Raw genomic sequence first — 18,355 nt, 5'->3', positions numbered from 1 at the left:
CCTTTTCCTCCAAACATAACAATGGTCATTATGGCCAAACAGTTCTATTTTTGTTTCATCAGACCAGAGGACATTTCTCCAAAAAGTACGATCTTTGTCCCCATATGCAGTTGCAAACTGTAGTCTGGCATTTTTATGGCGGTTTTGGAGCAGTGGCTTCTTCCTTGCCGAGTGGCCTTTTAGCTTTTGTTGATATAGGACTCGTTTTTATTGTGGATATAGATACTTTTGTACCTGCTTCCTCCATCATCTTCACAAGGTCCTTTGCTGTTGTTCTGGGAATGATTTGCACTTTTCGCACCAAAGTACGTTCATCTCTAGGAGACAGAACGCATCTCCTTCTTGAGCGGTATGACGGCTGCTTGGTCCCATGGTGTTTATACTTGCGTACTATTGTTTGTACAGATGAACGTGGTACCTTCAGGTGTTTGGAAATTGCTCCCAAGGATGAATCAGACTTGTGGAGGTCTACAATTTTATTTCTGAGTTCTGAGATCTTGGCTGATTTCCTTCAATTTTCCCATGATTTTCCCATGATGTCACCCATGAGGCACTGAGTTTGAAGTTAGGCCTTGAAATACATCCACAGGTACACCTCCAATTGACTCGAATTATGTCAATTAGCCTATCAGAAGCTTCTAAAGCCATGACATAATTTTCGGAAATGTTCCAAGCTGTTTAAAGGCACAGTCAACTTAGTGTATGTAAACTTCTGACCCCCTGGAATTGTGATACAATTAATTATAAGTGAAATAATCTGTCTGTAAACAATTGTTGGAAAAATTACTTGTGCCATGCACGAAGTAATGTCCTAACCGACTTTCCAAAAGTATAGTTTGTTAACAAGACATTTGTGGAGTGGTTGAAAAACGAGTTTTAATGACTCCAACCTAAGCATATGTAAACTTCCGACTTCAACTGTATGTCCTATAGGGACTCCAAATACCTGGATGTAAGGGAAAGTGTCTGATTGGGAATTTGTACAGTTTGGGCTTTAAGGCTTATGTCAAATGACTCTGGTCGACAAGTTTCACCCGCTACAAATCAGGTTTTACATCCTGTACCATGTTTACATAACAGTTCAGATGGCCTGATTGATTCACACATTGAAGGATGGTAACATTATTTCTCAAATTAGCCTTATGCACTATTATGTAGGCTACATGAATATACAAATAGCACAAACCACACCTGAATGGGGAAATCACAAAGGAAACTTAGTTTCACAGTTTTAATGTAAACAGCAATTGATTTAGAATAGGCATGTTATTTTATACATAAAAATATAATATGGTAAAACAAAAAAGGGTACATATATGACAGTGGTATACAGTCTTATATTAAGTCAGGATACTACAAACATTAATATAAATTACAGGCAAATCAAGTGCAAGCAGTTAACTGTTGAGTGGGGAGGAATGATAGCGTCTCTACCCAAGTAAAGAAAGGCTGACATTTTGTAGAATTTAGAAGAGGTACATTGTATTTTATCCAATTTCCAAAAATGTAAGACATCTTTGTTCCAAAAATAATGATGGAGGAGAAGGCGACTTACACTGGAGTAAGGTCAACCACCTTGCCAACAAACTTGCAAAGACTCAAAGGACAGTCTATGTTGACCTCAGATAATGCAGGTTCCTTCCAGACCTAATAGCAGATTAAATCAAGCAAAAGGGAGAATAAACTGAAAATAATTAACAAAACAAAGTAAGAATATACAGTGCCCTCAGTAATTATTGGGACAGTGAAGCAAACAATGACTATGTGGTTAAAGTGTAGACTAACAGCTATATTTTGAGGTTATTTCCATCCAGATTGGGTGAACTGTTTAGACATTACAGCACTTTTTGTGAATAGTCCCCCCCATTTTAGGTATTGGGAAAATTCACTTACGGTGCATTCGGGAAGTATTCAGACCCCTTGACATTTACACATTGTTACGTTACAGCCTTATTGTAAAATGGATTAAATTGTTTCCCCCTCCCATCAATCTACACACAAAACCCCATAATGACAAAGCAAAAACATTATCTTGGCTGTGTACTTAGGGTCGTTGTCCTGTTGGAAGGTGAACCTTCGCCCCAGTCTGAGGTCCTGAGTGCTCTATAGAAGGTTTTCATCAAGGACCTCTCTGTACTTTGCTCTGTTCATCTTTCCCTCGATCCTTACGAGTCTCCCAGTCCCTGCCGCTGAAAAACATCCCCACAGCATGATGCTGCCACCACCATGCTTCACTGTAGGGATGGTCCCAAACTTCCTCCAGACATTCAATCTTAGTTTCATCAGACCAGATAATCTTGTTTGTCATGGTCTGAGTCCTTTGGGTGCCTTTTGGCAAACTCCAAGCGGGCTATCATGTGCCTTTTTCTGAGGAGTGGCTTCCGTCTGGCCACTACCATAAAGGCCTGATTGATGGAGTGCTGCAGAGATGGTTGTGCTTCTGGAAGGTTCTCCCATCTCCACAGAGGAACTCTAGAGCTCTGTCAGAGTGACCATCGGGTTCTTAGTCACCTCCTTGACCAAGGCCGTTCTCCCCCGATTGCTCAGTTTGGCCAAGCGGCCAGCTCTGGGAAGAGTCTTGGTGGTTCCAAACTTCTTCCATTTAAGAATGATGAGGCCACTGTGTTCTTGGAGACCTTCAATGTTGCAGACCTTTTTTGGCACCCTTTCTCAGATCTGTGCCTCGACACAATCCTGTCTCGGAGCTCAACGGACAATTCCTTCGACCTCATGGCTTGGTTTTTGCTCTGACATGCACTGTCAACTGTGTGACATTATATAGACAGGTGTGTGCCTTTCCAAATCATGTCCAATCAATTGAATTTACCACAGGTGGACTCCAATCATCTCAAGGATGACCAATGGAAACAGGATGCACCTGAGCTCAATTTCGAGTCTCATAGCAAAGGGTCTGAATAGTTATATAAATAAGGTATATTTTTATTTGTAATAAATTTGTAAAACCTGTTATCCCTTTGTCATCATGGGGTATTGTGTGTAGATTGATGAGGAAACATTTTTATTTAAGCAATTTTAGAATAAGGCTGTAACGTAACAAAATGTGGAAAAAATCAAGGGGTCTGAATACTTTCCAAATGCATTGTATATGTGTATTAAAGTAGTAAAAATGTAAGTATTTGTTCCCATATTCATAGCACGCAATGACTGCATCAAGCACACTTCTACATGAATGTAGATGCTACCATAATCCTGAATGAATAATGAATAATTATGAGTGAGAAAGTTAGACGCACAAAAATCTTACCCCCCAAAATATTTTGTCATCCCCTGTTATTGTAATGGTGAGAGGTTAGCAAGTCTTGGGGGTATGACACACTATATATACACAAAGTATGTGGACACCCCTTCAAGTTAGTGGATTTGGCTGTTTCAGCCACACCTGTTGCTAACATGTGTATAAACTCGAGCACACAGCCATGTAACCACAAACATTGGCAGTAGAAAGACTTTAGTGAAGAGCTCATTGACTTTCAACGTGGCATTGTCATAGGATGCCACGTTTCCAACAAGTCAGTTCGTCAGATTTCTGCCCTGCTAGAGCTGCCCCGGTCAACTGTAAGTGCTGTTATTGTGAAGTGGAAACGTCTAGGAGCAACAACGTCTCCGCCGTGAAGTCCTAGGCCACACAAGCTCACAGAACGGGACCGACGAGTGCTGAAGCGCATAAAAATAGTCTGTCCTCAGTTGCAACACTCACTACCGAGTTCCAAACTGCCTCTGGAAGCAACATCAGCACAAGAACTGTTCGTTGGGAGCTTCATGAAATGGGTTTCCATGGCCTGGCAGCCAGACACAAGCCTAAGATCACCATGGGCAAAGCCAAGCGTTGGCTGGAGTGGTGTAAATGTCGCCGCCATTGGACTCTGGAGCAGTGGAAAGGCGTTCTCTGGAGTGATGAATCACGCTTCACCATCTGGAAGTCCGACAGACGAATTTAGGTTTGGCAGATGCCAGAAGAACGCTACCTGCCAGAGTTCATAGCGCCAACTGTAAAGTTTGGTGGAGGATGAGTAATGTCCAGGAGCTGTTTTTCATGGTTATGGCTCGGCCCCTTATCTTAACGCTACAGCATACAATGACATTCTAAACAATTCTGTGCTTCCAACTTTGTGGCAACCGTTTGGGGAAGGCCCTTTCTTGTTTCAGAATGACAATGCCCCCATGCACAAAGCGAGATCCATACAGAAATGGTTTGTTGAGATCGGTGTGAAAGAACTTGACTGGCCTGCACAGAGCCCTGACCTCAACCCCATCGAACACCTTTGGAATGAATTGGAACGCCGGCTGCGAGCCAGACCTAATCGCCCAACATCAGTGCCCGACCTCACCAATGCTCTTGTGGCTGAATGGAAGCACGTCCCCACAGCAATGTTCCAACATCTAGTGAAAAGCCTTCCCAGAAGAGTGGAGGCTGTTATAGCAGCAAAGGGGGGACCAACTCCATATTAATGCCCATGATTTTAGAATGAGATGTTCGACCAGCAGGTGTCAACATACTTTTGGTCATGCAGTGTAATTGTGCGTCTAACTATCTCCCTCATCATTATTCACGATTCATTCAGGATTATCCGTGATCATGGTAGCATCCACAATGTAGAAGTGTTTAGAAACATATTCTACTCATATTTACAATAAAAGTGACTGCAACATAACACAGTACTTTATTTACCATTCATTTCACAAAATAATCGTTAACACAACCAAAACGAAGGGAAAATGTACTAAGGAAAATGACAACAGCACACAAACTTTGACAAACTCAACAGATCTTAAATATAAACATTATTACATATTCTCCAATAAATAAAATGTACTCACGTAGTCAGTGACGCAGATCACGGAAATGAATAATAAGTTTGGCCATTGCAATCCCCAGCAGGATAAGGAATACTGGAGGGTAAAACCGTGGCTTAAATAGTGCAGTGGTGCTAATCAGCAGTGGGTACAGGTGTGGTGAGTGGCGAAGGAGGCGCGTGAAGTTAGTGCCGAGGACATCACAACACACCTAAAACTAGGAGCCTTACTCAATAGTACATCTGACATAAGTAACCACATTTAAAAGCTACAGAAAACCACGAGAATGAAGCTGAAGTAAGGAATACTTACCAACGATGACTATAATGATGATGGATATAAGCAGAAAGAGTCTTAGCAGTTGAGTGTGTGTTGAATCAAGGTTTATTGTGACATTGCCAACTCTTATCTGATGAACAAAGACAACATAATACATGATTATTGTTCACCATTTCCAAGGACAGTGTTCCAGCGAAACAAATAAAATGGTGGGTTGAGGTTTCATCTGAATAAGATTTTTACCTTCACTGACTTGATGTTGGCGCTGGGAGTGTTCTTTATCTCACAGATGACAGAGTCAGTCCCATTCCTCGTCTCAATGGTGTCCATGGCACACTCTACATCCTGGTTCTCCTCCTGAACAACCAACACTGAGATCTCTTCTGTGGCGATGTTCAACTTGTCAGCCCTTTTCTGAAATAAAAGAGAGAGAGCATGTATGTGTGTAGGTATGGGTGCATGCATGCGTGCACATGTGTATACCTCAATGGTGACATGCAGGTCGTTTCCTGTCTTGATTGCGGTGTAGCTGGTGAATTCTGGGTCGGGATGGTAGGTGAGCTGTGATGAGCAGGCCAGTGTCTGATTGGCCACTCTCAGAAACACAGTGGACGTGACTGGCTGGTTAATGTGTTCAAAGGGAGGTGTGTGGTACCACAGAGTCTAAAAACACCAACAACATGAATTAGAATACCTCAGATATTGATCCCCCCATGACTGATTTCTGTGTTGTGTGAAGGTGAGGTGTGCATGCTCATATTAGGTTACTGACTGGTTACGTGAGAGTGGGTGAAGACATGATGCTTAGTCAAGAAATCAATTAAAATCAGTGTGCTAAGATGTCTACCCCAGAGCTGTAGTTGGATTGGATGGTCTGAGGGGTGTGGTCATGAACAACCCCCTCCACAAACTCCAGATGGAACCCTTGGACCTTGATCTTCCTCTTCCCACTGCAGGACACATACGAAATCAACCAATCAGAGGAGGGTTGTTGGTCACTGTCAAGCCCTGACCATAGAGAGCTGTTTATTCTCTGTTGGTTGGGGCGTGATAGTGACTAGGGTGGGTCATCTAGGTGATTAATGGTTAATGTTGGCCTGGTATGGTTCCCAATCAGAGACAGCTGTTTATCGTTGTCTCTGATTGGGGATCATATTTAGGCAGCCATTTCCTCATTGTGCTTTGTGGGATCTTGTCTACAGATAGTTGCCTGTGTGCACACCAGTAGCTTCACGTTTCGTTTGTGCTTATTTGTTTTGTTTGGTGAGTTTCTATTAATTAAAAGATGTGGAACTCTACGCACGCTGCGCCTTGGTCTACTCATTATGACGCTCGTGACAGAAGATCCCCGCAGCGTGGCCAGGAGGAGCAGGGATCCTGGGCCCGGGAGAAAAGTGAGTGGAGGACATCATGGACATGGGAGGAAGTTATGGCAGGGGACAAGACCCTGCCATGGAAGCAGGCAGAGGCAGCGAAGGAGGATCAACGGCGACTCCGAAGTTCACGACCACGACGGAAGCCCGAGAGGCAGCCCCCCAATTTTTTGGGGGGTTGGCACACGGGTTGGTCGGCGAAGCCGAGGGGCGAGTTTGAGAGCGAAGAGGAGTATTGGGATAGACTGAGCGAGGAGTATTGTGAGATGGTTGAGGGGAGTGATGAGGTAGAGTGGATGGTTTGGTGTCTGGAGCAAGACAGTCGCCGTGAGGAGCGTGGGACCAGTCAGGCACCATGTTTTGCGGAGATACGCAATGTGTCTCCAGTGCGCATCCACAGCCCGGTACGTTCTGTGCCAGCTCCTCGCACTTGCCGTGCGAAAGTGAGCATCCAGCCAGGACACGTTGTGCCAGCTCTACGCTCCAGACCTCCAGTGCGTCTCCACGGTCCAGTATATCCTGCGTCGGCTCTACGCACTGTGTCTCCAGTGCGCCTTCACAGCCCAGTGCGTCCTGTGCCAGCGCCCCGCACTTGCCGGGCTAAAGTGAGCATCCAGCCAGGACGTGTGCCAGCTCTACGCTCCAGACCTCCAGTGCGCCTCCACTGCCCAGTATATCCTGCGCTGGCCATACGTACTGTGTCTCCAGTGCGCCTCCACAGTCCAGTACGTCCTGTGCCTCTTCCCCGCACTCGCCCTGAGGTGCGTGTCATCAGCCCGGTACCACCAATGCCGGCACCACGCATCAGGCCTCCAGTGCGCCTCCACAGTCCAGAGCTTCCGGCGACAGTTCCCAGTCCGGAGCTTCCGGGGACAGTTCCCAGTACGGAGTTTCCAGCGACAGTTCCCAGTACGGAGCATACGGCGACGTTTCACAGTCCGGAACCTCTGACGACGGGTCCGGAACCTCCTGAGACGGTCCGCGGTCCGGAACCTCCAGAGACGGTCCGCGGTCCGGAACCTCCAGAGACGGTCCGCGGTCCGGAGCCTCCAGCCACGGTCCGTGGTCCAGAGCCTCCAGCGACGGTCGGCGGTCCGGAGCCCTCAGCGGCGGTCCGGAGCCTCCAGCGGCAGTCCGGAGCCCCCAGCGACGGTCGGCGGTCCGGAGCCTTCAGCAGGGGTTCTCAGTCCAGAGCCTCCTGCGACGATCTTCGGTCCGGTTCCTCCTGCGACGATCCCCGCACCAGAGCCGCCATGGAGGAAGACGTCGTATCTGCGAGCGGAGTGGGTACTTCGCCCCGCACCGGAGCCGCCCCCCGACGGTAGATGCCCACCCGGACCCTCCCCTATTGAGTCAGGTTTTGCGGTCGGAGTCCACTCCTTTGGGGGGGTACTGTCACGCCCTGACCATAGAGAGCTGTTTATTCTATGTTGGTTGGGGCGTGATAGTGACTAGGGTGGGTCATCTAGGTGATTAATGGTTTATGTTGGCCTGGTATGGTTCCCAATCAGAGACAGCTGTTTATTGTTGTCTCTGATTGGGGATCATATTTAGGCAGCCATTTCCTCATTGTGCTTTGTGGGATCTTGTCTACAGATAGTTGCCTGTGTGCACACCAGTAGCTTCACGTTTCATTTGTGCTTATTTGTTTTGTTTGGTGAGTTTCTATTAATTAAAAGATGTGGAACTCTACGCACGCTGCGCCTTGGTCTACTCATTATGACGCTCGTGACAGAAGATCCCCGCAGCGTGGCCAGGAGGAGCAGGGATCCTGGGCCCGGGAGAAAAGTGAGTGGAGGACATCATGGACATGGGAGGATGTTATGGCAGGGGACAAGACCCTGCCATGGAAGCAGGCAGAGGCAGCGAAGGAGGATCAACGGCGACTCCGAATGACGAACGTGACAGTCACACCTAGCGTGCTGATGTGAATTGTAGTCATGTCTAAACCACATTATTTGAATAAGCCAGTGGAAAACAAAGATGCTTCATGGCAAAAGTTGTACTTTTTTTATACAACAAATAAAATATGTAAAAAAATTGCTTGCCAAGCCCACTTTCATTCCCCATCAGACAACACCATAGCCAGTAGCCATTTTTAGAAAATAGTTAAAGGCACCTCTGTATAGCTCGTTCCAAAGGTGAACCCATGTTGTTGGATCTTATACTTGTGTGAATTGCTATAGAAATGCAATTTGATGTTTGGGCTTGAACAGGTAGACGTGTGTGTGTGTGTGTGTTTTTACCTAGCCCAGGTAGTGCTTGGTGTTAGCCCAGTGCAGGATGGTGAGGACCCATAGGTGACAGTTGCCTTGCCCAGACAGCGACCGTCTGGCAGCACGGCACACACACTGACAGAACCTTTGTCTCCACTGGGGATGTGGAACGTCAGACTGGACCCAGTGTGGTTCCACACTGGAGACCTGATCATGTGACACACACACTACATAGGTTAGACACACACTTTACCAAAACATAAGGCATTGGGCTTTCATGCAAAAAGTGAGCACCAGTGAAAAATCTAAACCATTGTTTAAAACTTCTTTGTGATAGGGGGCAGCATTTTCACTTTTGGATGAATAGCGTGCCCAGAGTGAACTGCCTCCTACTCTGTCCCAGATGCTAATATATGCATATTATTATTACTATTGGATAGAAAACACTCTGAAGTTTATAAAACTGTTTGAATGATGTCTGTGAGTATAACATAACTCATATGGCAGGCAAAAACCTGAGAATAAATCCAAACAGGAAGTGAGAATTCTGAGGCTGGTTGATTTTCAACTCATCGCCTATTCAAATCCCAGTAAGATATGGATCTGTTTGCACTTCCTACGCCTTCCACTAGATGTCAACAGTCTGTAAAACGTTGAATGAAGCCTCTACTGTGATGTGGGGCCGGATGGGAACTGTTTCAGTCAGTGGTCTGGCAGAGTGCCAGTTCTTGGTCACGCGCATTCCAAATGATATCGCCTTGCGTTCCATTATTTCTGTAGATACAAAGGAATTCTCCGGTTGGAACGTTATTTAATATTTATGATAACAACATCCTGAGGATTGATTCTCTACTTAGTTTGACAAGTTAATTCAACTTGTAATATAACTTTTTGAAGTTTTCGTCCGACGTTCGCCTGGATCTGCGCGAGCGTTTGGACATGTGTACTAAACATGCTAGCAAAAGTAGCTACTTGGACATAAGTAATGGACATTATCGAACAAAACAATGATTTATTGTGGAACTAGGATTCCTGGGAGTGCATTCTGATGAAGATCGTCAAAGGTAAGGGAATATTTATGATGTAATTTCATATTTCTGTTGACTCCAACATGGCGGAGAAATGTTGTTATATCTGAGCGCCATCTCAGATTATTGCATGGTGTGCTTTTTCCGTAAAGTAAAAAAAAAATCTGACACAGCGGTTGCATTAAGAACAAGTGTATCTTGTATCAAGTGTATCAAAGTTTATGATGAGTATTTCTGTTATTTGACGTGGCTCTCTGCAATTTCTCTGGATATTTTGGAGGCATTTCTGAACATGGCGCCAATGTAAACCGAGATTTGTGGATATAAATATGCCCATTGTCGAACAAAACATACATGTATTGTGTAACATGATGTCCTATGAGTGTAATCTGATGAAATAATTGATTTCAATAATTGATTGAAATAATCCACGTTTTAGTTATCTCAAAAAATTGTCTGCATATGTTAGAAAACAAATCATATTCAACCGATTGTCCACTTTGACTCACTCCTTGAGACTGCAGTCCATGTGCCCTTGGATGCGAACCCTAGTCACGTGATGGAGGTTCTTCCCAGTCATCAGGGCGTGGTTTCTCCCATGGAAGGACAGGACACTGGGCACTATGGAGACGATCACTGGCTCCTGACAAACACACACAGACACAGACAATATTTCTGATAAAGACAAGTGAAACTAAATATGTGTTTGTGGCTGTAGGCTTGCTCTTTAATTTTGGTAAATAATGATGAGTGACAAAATTAGAGGCATAAATATCATACCCTCAAAAAATGCTAACCTCCCCTTTTATTGTAATGATGGAAGGTTAGCATGTCTTGGGGGTATGATATTTGTGCATCTGTAACTTTCTCACTCATCATTATTCACGATTCATTCAGGACTATCAGTAATTATAGTACCATCCACTACTACTGCCCTGGGGTACAGTCATGTGATCCATGATCCCCACTGTAAGAGGTATGATGATTTGACTCAGAGACAAAGGCTCTATTCACAAACATCTTCTTACTATATATAACCTTTTTGGTCCATGTTATTCTGGTTGAGATAAAATCTCTATTTTACGAGTGATCTAAATGTAGGAATGCGAAACTACAAAAAATGCCCAGATCTATGAATATTGCTCTGTATAACTGAATATAGTATCTTGGCATTTGCAGACACCCATTTGAGGTTCTTCATTTTGTCCTCAGTCTTAGCTTTCAAGAGAGAGCGAGCGAGAGAGAGAGAGAGAGAGAGAGAGAGAGAGATTTGATAAGGCCAAATTAACTTTATGAAACTTTAACAAGCACCAAACCCTATGAGGAGCAAACACTTCCTTCACCACCAAACACACACAGCTAACGTAAACTCACCCCATTCCGCACAACATCTCTCTTTCTCACTATCACGCATTAGTTTCGCTTCCCCACCCGCCATTTTTAAAAAGACCCGACGGGGCTCATTGCTCACAGAAGATCCACTGAGAGATGCTGAGGAAGAGGAAAAGGCTATGATCAGCAGGATGGACTTACAGAGTAGTTCATTCCTGACTGGCTGAGTCTGCACACGTCCTGGGGATAGAAGTGAGAGAGGGTTGATGAACAAGATACAGGAACACACATGGGTGAAGAAGTTGTGAGATGAACACCCCCAAAGAAGAAGGTGTGTGTGTGTGTGTGTGTTTGTGTGTGTGTATGTGTGTGTGCGCGCGTGCGCATGCGTGTGAGTTTGTGTGTGCGTGTGTGTGCGTGTCATACCTGTATGGAGTCTGAGTTGGCAGACCTGGGTGTCCAGGAGCAGGCATCATTACTCCAGCTACATCCAGCTGTCATGCACTGAGAACACCTGAGAGACACAGAGATACAAATAAGAAAACTACAGTGAGTTTAATCATTAACATGTGTACCATCTGCTACTCATGCAAAATGTGTACTAACAAATCTATAACATACAGACAGTGCCCAACATAATTTAAAAGATGTCATTATAGTAAATATTGAAGTAGGTCTAAACAAGTAGGTTTGAAACATAGCCATATCAAGGTGCTGAGGAGTAGCATGACAGATCTGGGATTTCTGACTGACAGGGCAGAGGTAGGTGGTCCAGTGATGTCTGAACAGTTAGTGAGCATCAGTTTCTCAGTAAGGTTCTGCTTCCCCACTCTTATCTCCACTGTGACATCCAGACCTATGTGGAAAAACACAGGGAAACAATCTCTAAGCAAGATGCTCCATATTTTCATTGAGAAATCTACAGGAGAGTTAGAAGGTGAAAGTTCACCTTCAGCAGGAAGCTGGTCGCTGGAGAACAGGCAGGAGCATCGAGGCAACGCTGGAGCGGGGCTTGTCCTGTCACACAGATCACCTCTTGTATTGAAGAAGTGGCAGGTAAAGGTGAGACTTCCTGTCCCATGCACATTCAGGTGGACCTTGACAGTGAGTGTGATCTTCTCTCCACTGCTGCTCTTCTCCACCTGGTAAGAGACCATGTTCTGTTGTTGGGAGTCCTCAGAGATGGAGATCCAGGCTGAAGGCTGAAGGCAGTCATCCTGAAACGAACATCTAGAACACATCACATAAAGGGGTGAGGATGAGCAGGTTTAGGGTGACAGAGATAAACAGGACATAGAAGTATGTTCACAGGAAGTTTCATCTATAGAGGCAAGTTGATTCTAAGAAGCTGTGGGTGATACAGGAAATGTATTTTGAGCTCTATGTTTTACCACAGAAAATAAATATATCAACAAGACCATATAGTGTGAAAAACCACAGATAGTATGTGGTGAGATCATATGAAACCCTGGGGTATGACATTAACACAAACAAACCAGGCAACTGTCCTCACTTAATTACATTGAAACGACTGCGACTGTTAATTTTCATAAAATGATCAAAAAAGTACATTTTAGAAGAATAAGACAAGATATAATGAAGACATCTCCCTGTATTGTGGTTATGAAAATATAACCAGTAAGGCTGGACTGAATGGATCGTCACTTTTCATTCATCTAGTAAACTCATAACTCACATCGCTTTCTCTCACTCATCAGCATAGCAGGTATTTATTTATATGGCAGTATCTATAACCGATGACGGTTAGGATAAACTACGTTGGGATTATCCCTCTATAACTTTGGTAAAGTCATGATTCAGCTGGTAGAGTCGGTCATCCGTAACGACGTAAACTGAACAAGCCTGTACTCGATTGAACTGTAAGTTGTAGAAGTGTGTAGTTGTGGTTCTTGTGACTGACCTTGACTTGCTGTTCTCAGACTCACACCAGCCACAGAAGGGGTCCTGAGCAGACCAACAGTCCTTCAGACTCTTGTGTTCACTGCACTGAGCCACAGGCACACGCATCAACTACAACAAACACACAATATTATGTCCTGGGTCCTATTTCAGAATGGTTGTACTGTATAATATGTATCTCTGTGCACAGTAGAACTTACCTGGTTCCTCAGTGCCATGTACACATGTTTGCGGTCCACTGGATCCAGGTGCATCTTGGGAAACACACGGCGGTCGTCATCTGACTTGTAGAGCACTCTGGGACAGGCAGGTTTGTAGGCCTTGTCTACAGCAAGCTGACATGGGACAGAGAGTGACACTTGAATAACATCTCTATGTAGAGGTGACATATCACACTAACAAACCACAATACATAACATGGCCCGAGGAAATCACCTATATTGCAGTTGTAAATGTCAGTTGACTGCACACATTTCTCTCTGTCAACAAGAGTATGAATTTGATGATGATGATACATGATAGACTAACAATCACTGATGTGTAGTGGTGACCAAACCCCTGTCTGGTTTGTTAGAGTGTACTGCATGGCTGTGATATTTCTGTTAGAAACATGCAGGGGATTTGGCTGGATTATTAAAGTTTTCCAGGGACAACACTGCATGAAGGAGACTATTGTGTCTAATAAGGTTACTTCTGGGGTTTCTCCAGGCTAATTTAGACCTCAAATTCCCTCATGTGAGCCACGTTTGGTAGAAAATGCTGTAATTCTGTTGTATGAGTATCTGTGTGTTCAAGGGAGAAATAATGACACGAGAGAGGTGTTTTGAGGCCAGTGTGTGTGTGCTTTAAGAGTTCTCATAACTGTGTTCCACAGACCTTGATGAGTTGTCCGTCTCCTGTCCCGATGAAGAACACCAGCCAGGAGTTGTGTCTCACTGCCAACACTGATGTCATGGAGCTGTATTTAAACACCACTGCCTCTGGCTGCAGCTCCGGGGTGGTACCTTTTCCCGATGACTGAAACAGTGTTACAGACAATCTCAACACATTTGCTAAGAAATTAGGGTAACGATACTGACAGCGTCTTTGCTATGGTGTTGGTTATAAAGCATACATATAATTATTATCATCTCACCAACCTTTGCACAGTCTTCATAGCAGAAGTCTGGGTCATCGTTCTTGAGTTGAGGCCCTGTAGAGTGGCTGATGTTATAGATGGCCAGCATTGTGTTGATGGGGTCGCTTGTGTTACCAGCCGTGAACACACCTGCCCAGAGCACCTGCCCATGGAGCCCACCAGAACCTTGAATTACAGAGGAAGACAGGAGCCGCCGGCGCTCCATGATTCCACAGCATTTGAGTGTCGCACCTTCGAGGGACTTCAAAGTATTTGCTTTATTGTTCTCGCTCTTGAACCAAATAAGTCGAACTTGAGGCTCTTTGGGAACGTTCGAGAACACGTAGATGTGTGAATTACTCTGAAAGCCGTCCACAAACTGAAACTTCTCCTTTTGTCTGGCCTCAATATACGGAGTCGCGCTCTCATCTGATTGAGAAAAGATTCCTCCCTTCTGTCCATCTAGTGTATTCCGTAGGACAAGCAACTCATCTGAATTGACACACTTGTTACGCACACGGCTCTTCAACCTTCCAGCCATAATGTAGGAGTTCTTCCCGACATCAACAATAAAGCCAATGGTTGAATCTCCAGGGTCCAATGAACCCACCTCACTATCCTCCGAATGCACAGATTTGGAGATTTCGTTGAGATCCAGTATTTCACAGTAGCCGCATTTTGTGGTTCCACAAGTGATCAAGGTCTTGTTTTTTATGAATGGCAGTAAAATGTTTACCTTAAATGGATACGTTTCATCGGAAGGAGGTACTTCTTGGTTAGGATAAACTACGTTCGGATTATCCCTCTTTATAACTTTGGTAAAATCATGGTTCAGCTGGAAGAGTCGGTCATCCGTAACGACGTATACCGAGCTGTCACCAATGGCAAAGTCGCGGACGTCGCCATCGAATGAGTGAGTCTCCTGGCCCCAACTCCAGTCCACACAGGCGAGGAGTACTCCCCAGAAAACAGCCCTCATCTCGTAAATCATGTAGTCAGTCAAGCCTGAGAGGAGAGCGCATGGTAAACTCCGTTCTGCGCCTCTGATGCCACTGTCATACTGTGCCGAAGGCCAACAGGAGGATTGCGTAAAAGTGCACAGTGGATGGATGCTGCAACTATGTCATAACATTTAGTTCCGACGGTTATGTTCTGAGACTCCGACTTCCGTGTTTAAATCTCTACTGTGATATCGAAATTAACGCTAGTTCCCTACCTTTCAATCTCATCAGAGGATGTATCAGTAACATCGTTGTTTGAGTGTTTCCAAAACGTCTCCAAACTCGCATTTGTGGTAATGTCTATATTGCCTATTCAAATGCCAGTGTCAACATCACCATCACCTATATGATTATTTTGATTTAAATACTTTGATTCAATAATCAAATACGTAACCGAGAGTGAATGCCTCGCATTTCTTTTGATGTCATCATGGGCTATCCCAAGGGGGCACTTTTTGTTCGGTCCTACACTGCATTCTGGTGGTGAAAGTGTTACATTACTAGACAAAATACTACCCTAAAGACTGGCATGCAGTGGTGTAAAGTATTAAGTAAAAATACAACTGAAGTCATTTTTGGTGTATCTGTACTTTATTTATGTTTGACAACTTTTACTCAACTACATTCCTAAAGAAAATAATACTTTTTACTCCATACATTTTCCCTGATGCCCAAAAGTACTCATTACATTTTGAATGCCTAGCAGGACAGGAAAATGGTCCAATTCACGCACTTACCAAGAGAACATCCCTGGTCATGCCTACTGCAAGTGGCCTCTTATGCTTCTCTGTCTTCATGTTAAACCACCTGGAACCGTATGGATCAAGCTACTCAAAAATATCAGCACTCATAGTCTGCATCACTTGATACGGGACTCAATGTTGAGAATGGGCCCATGGCATCCCTCTCAGCGCTCTCTAGATTGGGGTCATAGAGCTCACACTGGTCCAACTCTCCACAAGGTCCTATAAGTAAGTAGCCTTGTACAAGCCTTGGCTTCTGCGAGCCGGAACAGCTCATAGGAACAGGATATCCTGTTTCTGTAGCGTGAAGCAGCTTAATGTACACGTACACCCCCTAGACAGGACTCTAGTCTATCGCAGGGCCTTCCCAAATGATCTCCTTAATTATGAGTGTCTATGGTATGACTCAGCTGGGGATCAAACTCCCAATCTCTGGGCAGACACTAACCTCAAGGCCACTGAGTTGGTACAGTTGAAGTCGGAAGTTTACATACACCTTAGCCAAATACATTTAAACTCCGTTTTTCACAATTCCTGACTTTAATCCTAGTAAACATTCCCTGTTTTAGGTCAGTTAGCATCACCACTTTTTTTTAAAGAATGTGAAATGCCAGAATAATAGTAGAGAGAATGATTTATTTCAACTTTTATTTATTTCATCACATTCCCAGTGGGTCAGAAGTTTATATACGCTCAATTAGTATTTGGTAGCATTGCCTTTAAATTGTTTAACTTGGGTCAAACGTTTCAGGTAGCCTTCCACAAGCTTCCCACAATAAGTTGGGTGAATTTTGGCCCATTCCTCCTGACAGAGCTGGTGTAACTGAATCAGGTTTGTAGGCCTCCTTGCTTGCACACACTGTTTCAGTTCTGCCCACACATTTTCTATAGGATTGAGGTCAGGGCTTTGTGATGGCCACTCCAATACCTTGACTTTGTAGTCCTTAAGCCATTTTGATACAACTTTGGAAGTATGCTTGGGGTCATTGTCCATTTGTAAGACCCATTTGCGACCAAGCTTTAACTTCCTGACTGATGTCTTGAGATGTTGCTTCAATATATCCACATAGTTTTCGGTCCTCATGATGCCATTTATTTTGTGATGTGCACCAGTCCCTCATGCAGCAAGGCACAACCACAACATGATGCTGCCACCCCCGTGCTTGACAGTTGGGATGGTGTTCTTCGGCTTGCAAGCATCCCCCCTTTTCCTCCAAACATAACAATGGTCATTATGGCCAAACAGTTCTATTTTTGTTTCATCAGACCAGAGGACATTTCTCCAAAAAGTACGATCTTTGTCCCCATATGCAGTTGCAAACTGTAGTCTGGCATTTTTATGGCGGTTTTGGAGCAGTGGCTTCTTCCTTGCTGAGTGGCCTTTTAGCTTTTGTTGATATAGGACTTGTTTTTATTGTGGATATAGATACTTTTGTACCTGCTTCCTCCATCATCTTCACAAGGTCCTTTGCTGTTGTTCTGGGAATGATTTGCACTTTTCGCACCAAAGTACGTTCATCTCTAGGAGACAGAACGCATCTCCTTCTTGAGCGGTATGACGGCTGCTTGGTCCCATGGTGTTTATACTTGCGTACTATTGTTTGTACAGATGAACGTGGTACCTTCAGGTGTTTGGAAATTGCTCCCAAGGATGAATCAAACTTGTGGAGGTCTACAATTTTATTTCTGAGTTCTGAGATCTTGGCTGATTTCCTTCGATTTTCCCATGATTTTCCCATGATGTCACCCATGAGGCACTGAGTTTGAAGTTAGGCCTTGAAATACATCCACAGGTACACCTCCAATTGACTCAAATTATGTCAATTAGCCTATCAGAAGCTTCTAAAGCCATGACATCATTTTCGGAAATGTTCCAAGCTGTTTAAAGGCACAGTCAACTTAGTGTATGTAAACTTCTGACCCCCTGGAATTGTGATACAATTAATTATAAGTGAAATAATCTGTCTGTAAACAATTGTTGGGAAAATTACTTGTGCCATGCACGAAGTAATGTCCTAACCGACTTTCCAAAAGTATAGTTTGTTAACAAGACATTTGTGGAGTGGTTGAAAAACGAGTTTTAATGACTCCAACCTAAGCATATGTAAACTTCCGACTTCAACTGTATGTCCTATAGGGACTCCAAATACCTGGATGTAAGGGAAAGTGTCTGATTGGGCATTTGTACGGTTTGGGCTTTAAGGCTTATGTCAAATGACTCTGGTCGACAAGTTTCACCCGCTACAAATCAGGTTTTACATCCTGTACCATGTTTACATAACAGTTCAGATGGCCTGAATGATTCACACATTGAAGGATGGTAACATTATTTCTCAAATTAGCCTTATGCACTATTATGTAGGCTACATGAATATACAAATAGCACAAACGACGCCTGAATGGGGGAATCACAAAGGAAACTTAGTTTCACAGTTTTAATGTAAACAGCAATTGATTTAGAATAGGCATGTTATTTTATACATAAAAATATAATATGGTAAAACAAAAAAGGGTACATATATGACAGTGGT

The 18,355-nt window shown here is 44.1% G+C and overlaps 1 protein-coding gene across 3 annotated transcripts; it reads right to left on the bottom strand.

Annotated features, from left to right (window-relative positions):
* Positions 1-1,217: 1,217 nt before the first annotated feature.
* Positions 1,218-15,409, bottom strand: LOC139565932 (plexin-C1-like). Of its 3 annotated transcripts, XM_071386636.1 has the most exons (16): positions 14,103-15,405; positions 13,840-13,980; positions 13,164-13,298; positions 12,965-13,074; positions 11,993-12,273; positions 11,797-11,899; positions 11,470-11,557; positions 11,245-11,283; positions 10,221-10,354; positions 8,714-8,890; positions 5,942-6,044; positions 5,578-5,757; positions 5,338-5,508; positions 5,128-5,224; positions 4,840-4,911; positions 1,218-1,647 (listed from the first exon to the last, which is right to left on the bottom strand). In XM_071386636.1, exons 1-15 carry the CDS (start codon positions 15,069-15,071, stop codon positions 4,844-4,846), a joined length of 2,796 nt encoding a protein of 931 aa, XP_071242737.1. In that variant the 5' UTR covers positions 15,072-15,405; the 3' UTR covers positions 1,218-1,647; positions 4,840-4,843. The 3 variants fall into 3 exon arrangements, 2 of the variants coding, with proteins under 2 accessions (XP_071242737.1, XP_071242736.1); XR_011673011.1 differs by lacking the exon at positions 5,942-6,044 and having other exon boundaries at positions 14,103-15,409; XM_071386635.1 differs by having other exon boundaries at positions 5,338-5,757; positions 14,103-15,409.
* Positions 15,410-18,355: the final 2,946 nt, after the last annotated feature.

This window comes from Salvelinus alpinus, chromosome 37, assembly GCF_045679555.1.
Source record: "Salvelinus alpinus chromosome 37, SLU_Salpinus.1, whole genome shotgun sequence".
NCBI classification, from domain to species: domain Eukaryota; kingdom Metazoa; phylum Chordata; class Actinopteri; order Salmoniformes; family Salmonidae; genus Salvelinus; species Salvelinus alpinus.
Note: the sequence above shows the minus strand (reverse complement) of the source record. Positions and strands in the feature narration are given on the sequence as shown.

What these genes read in the sequence shown, in the direction of transcription:
- LOC139565932 (XM_071386635.1), bottom strand. Translation starts at nt 15,071, where the DNA reads ATGATTTACGAGATGAGGGCTGTTTTCTGGGGAGTACTCCTCGCCTGT. An exon ending in ATGGACTGCAGTCTCAAGGA is followed by an intron (nt 8,891 to 10,220) that starts GTGAGTCAAAGT and finishes TCACATGATCAG; the next exon opens with GTCTCCAGTGTGGAACCACA. An exon ending in CCAAGCACTACCTGGGCTAG is followed by an intron (nt 6,045 to 8,713) that starts GTAAAAACACAC and finishes TGTGTCCTGCAG; the next exon opens with TGGGAAGAGGAAGATCAAGG.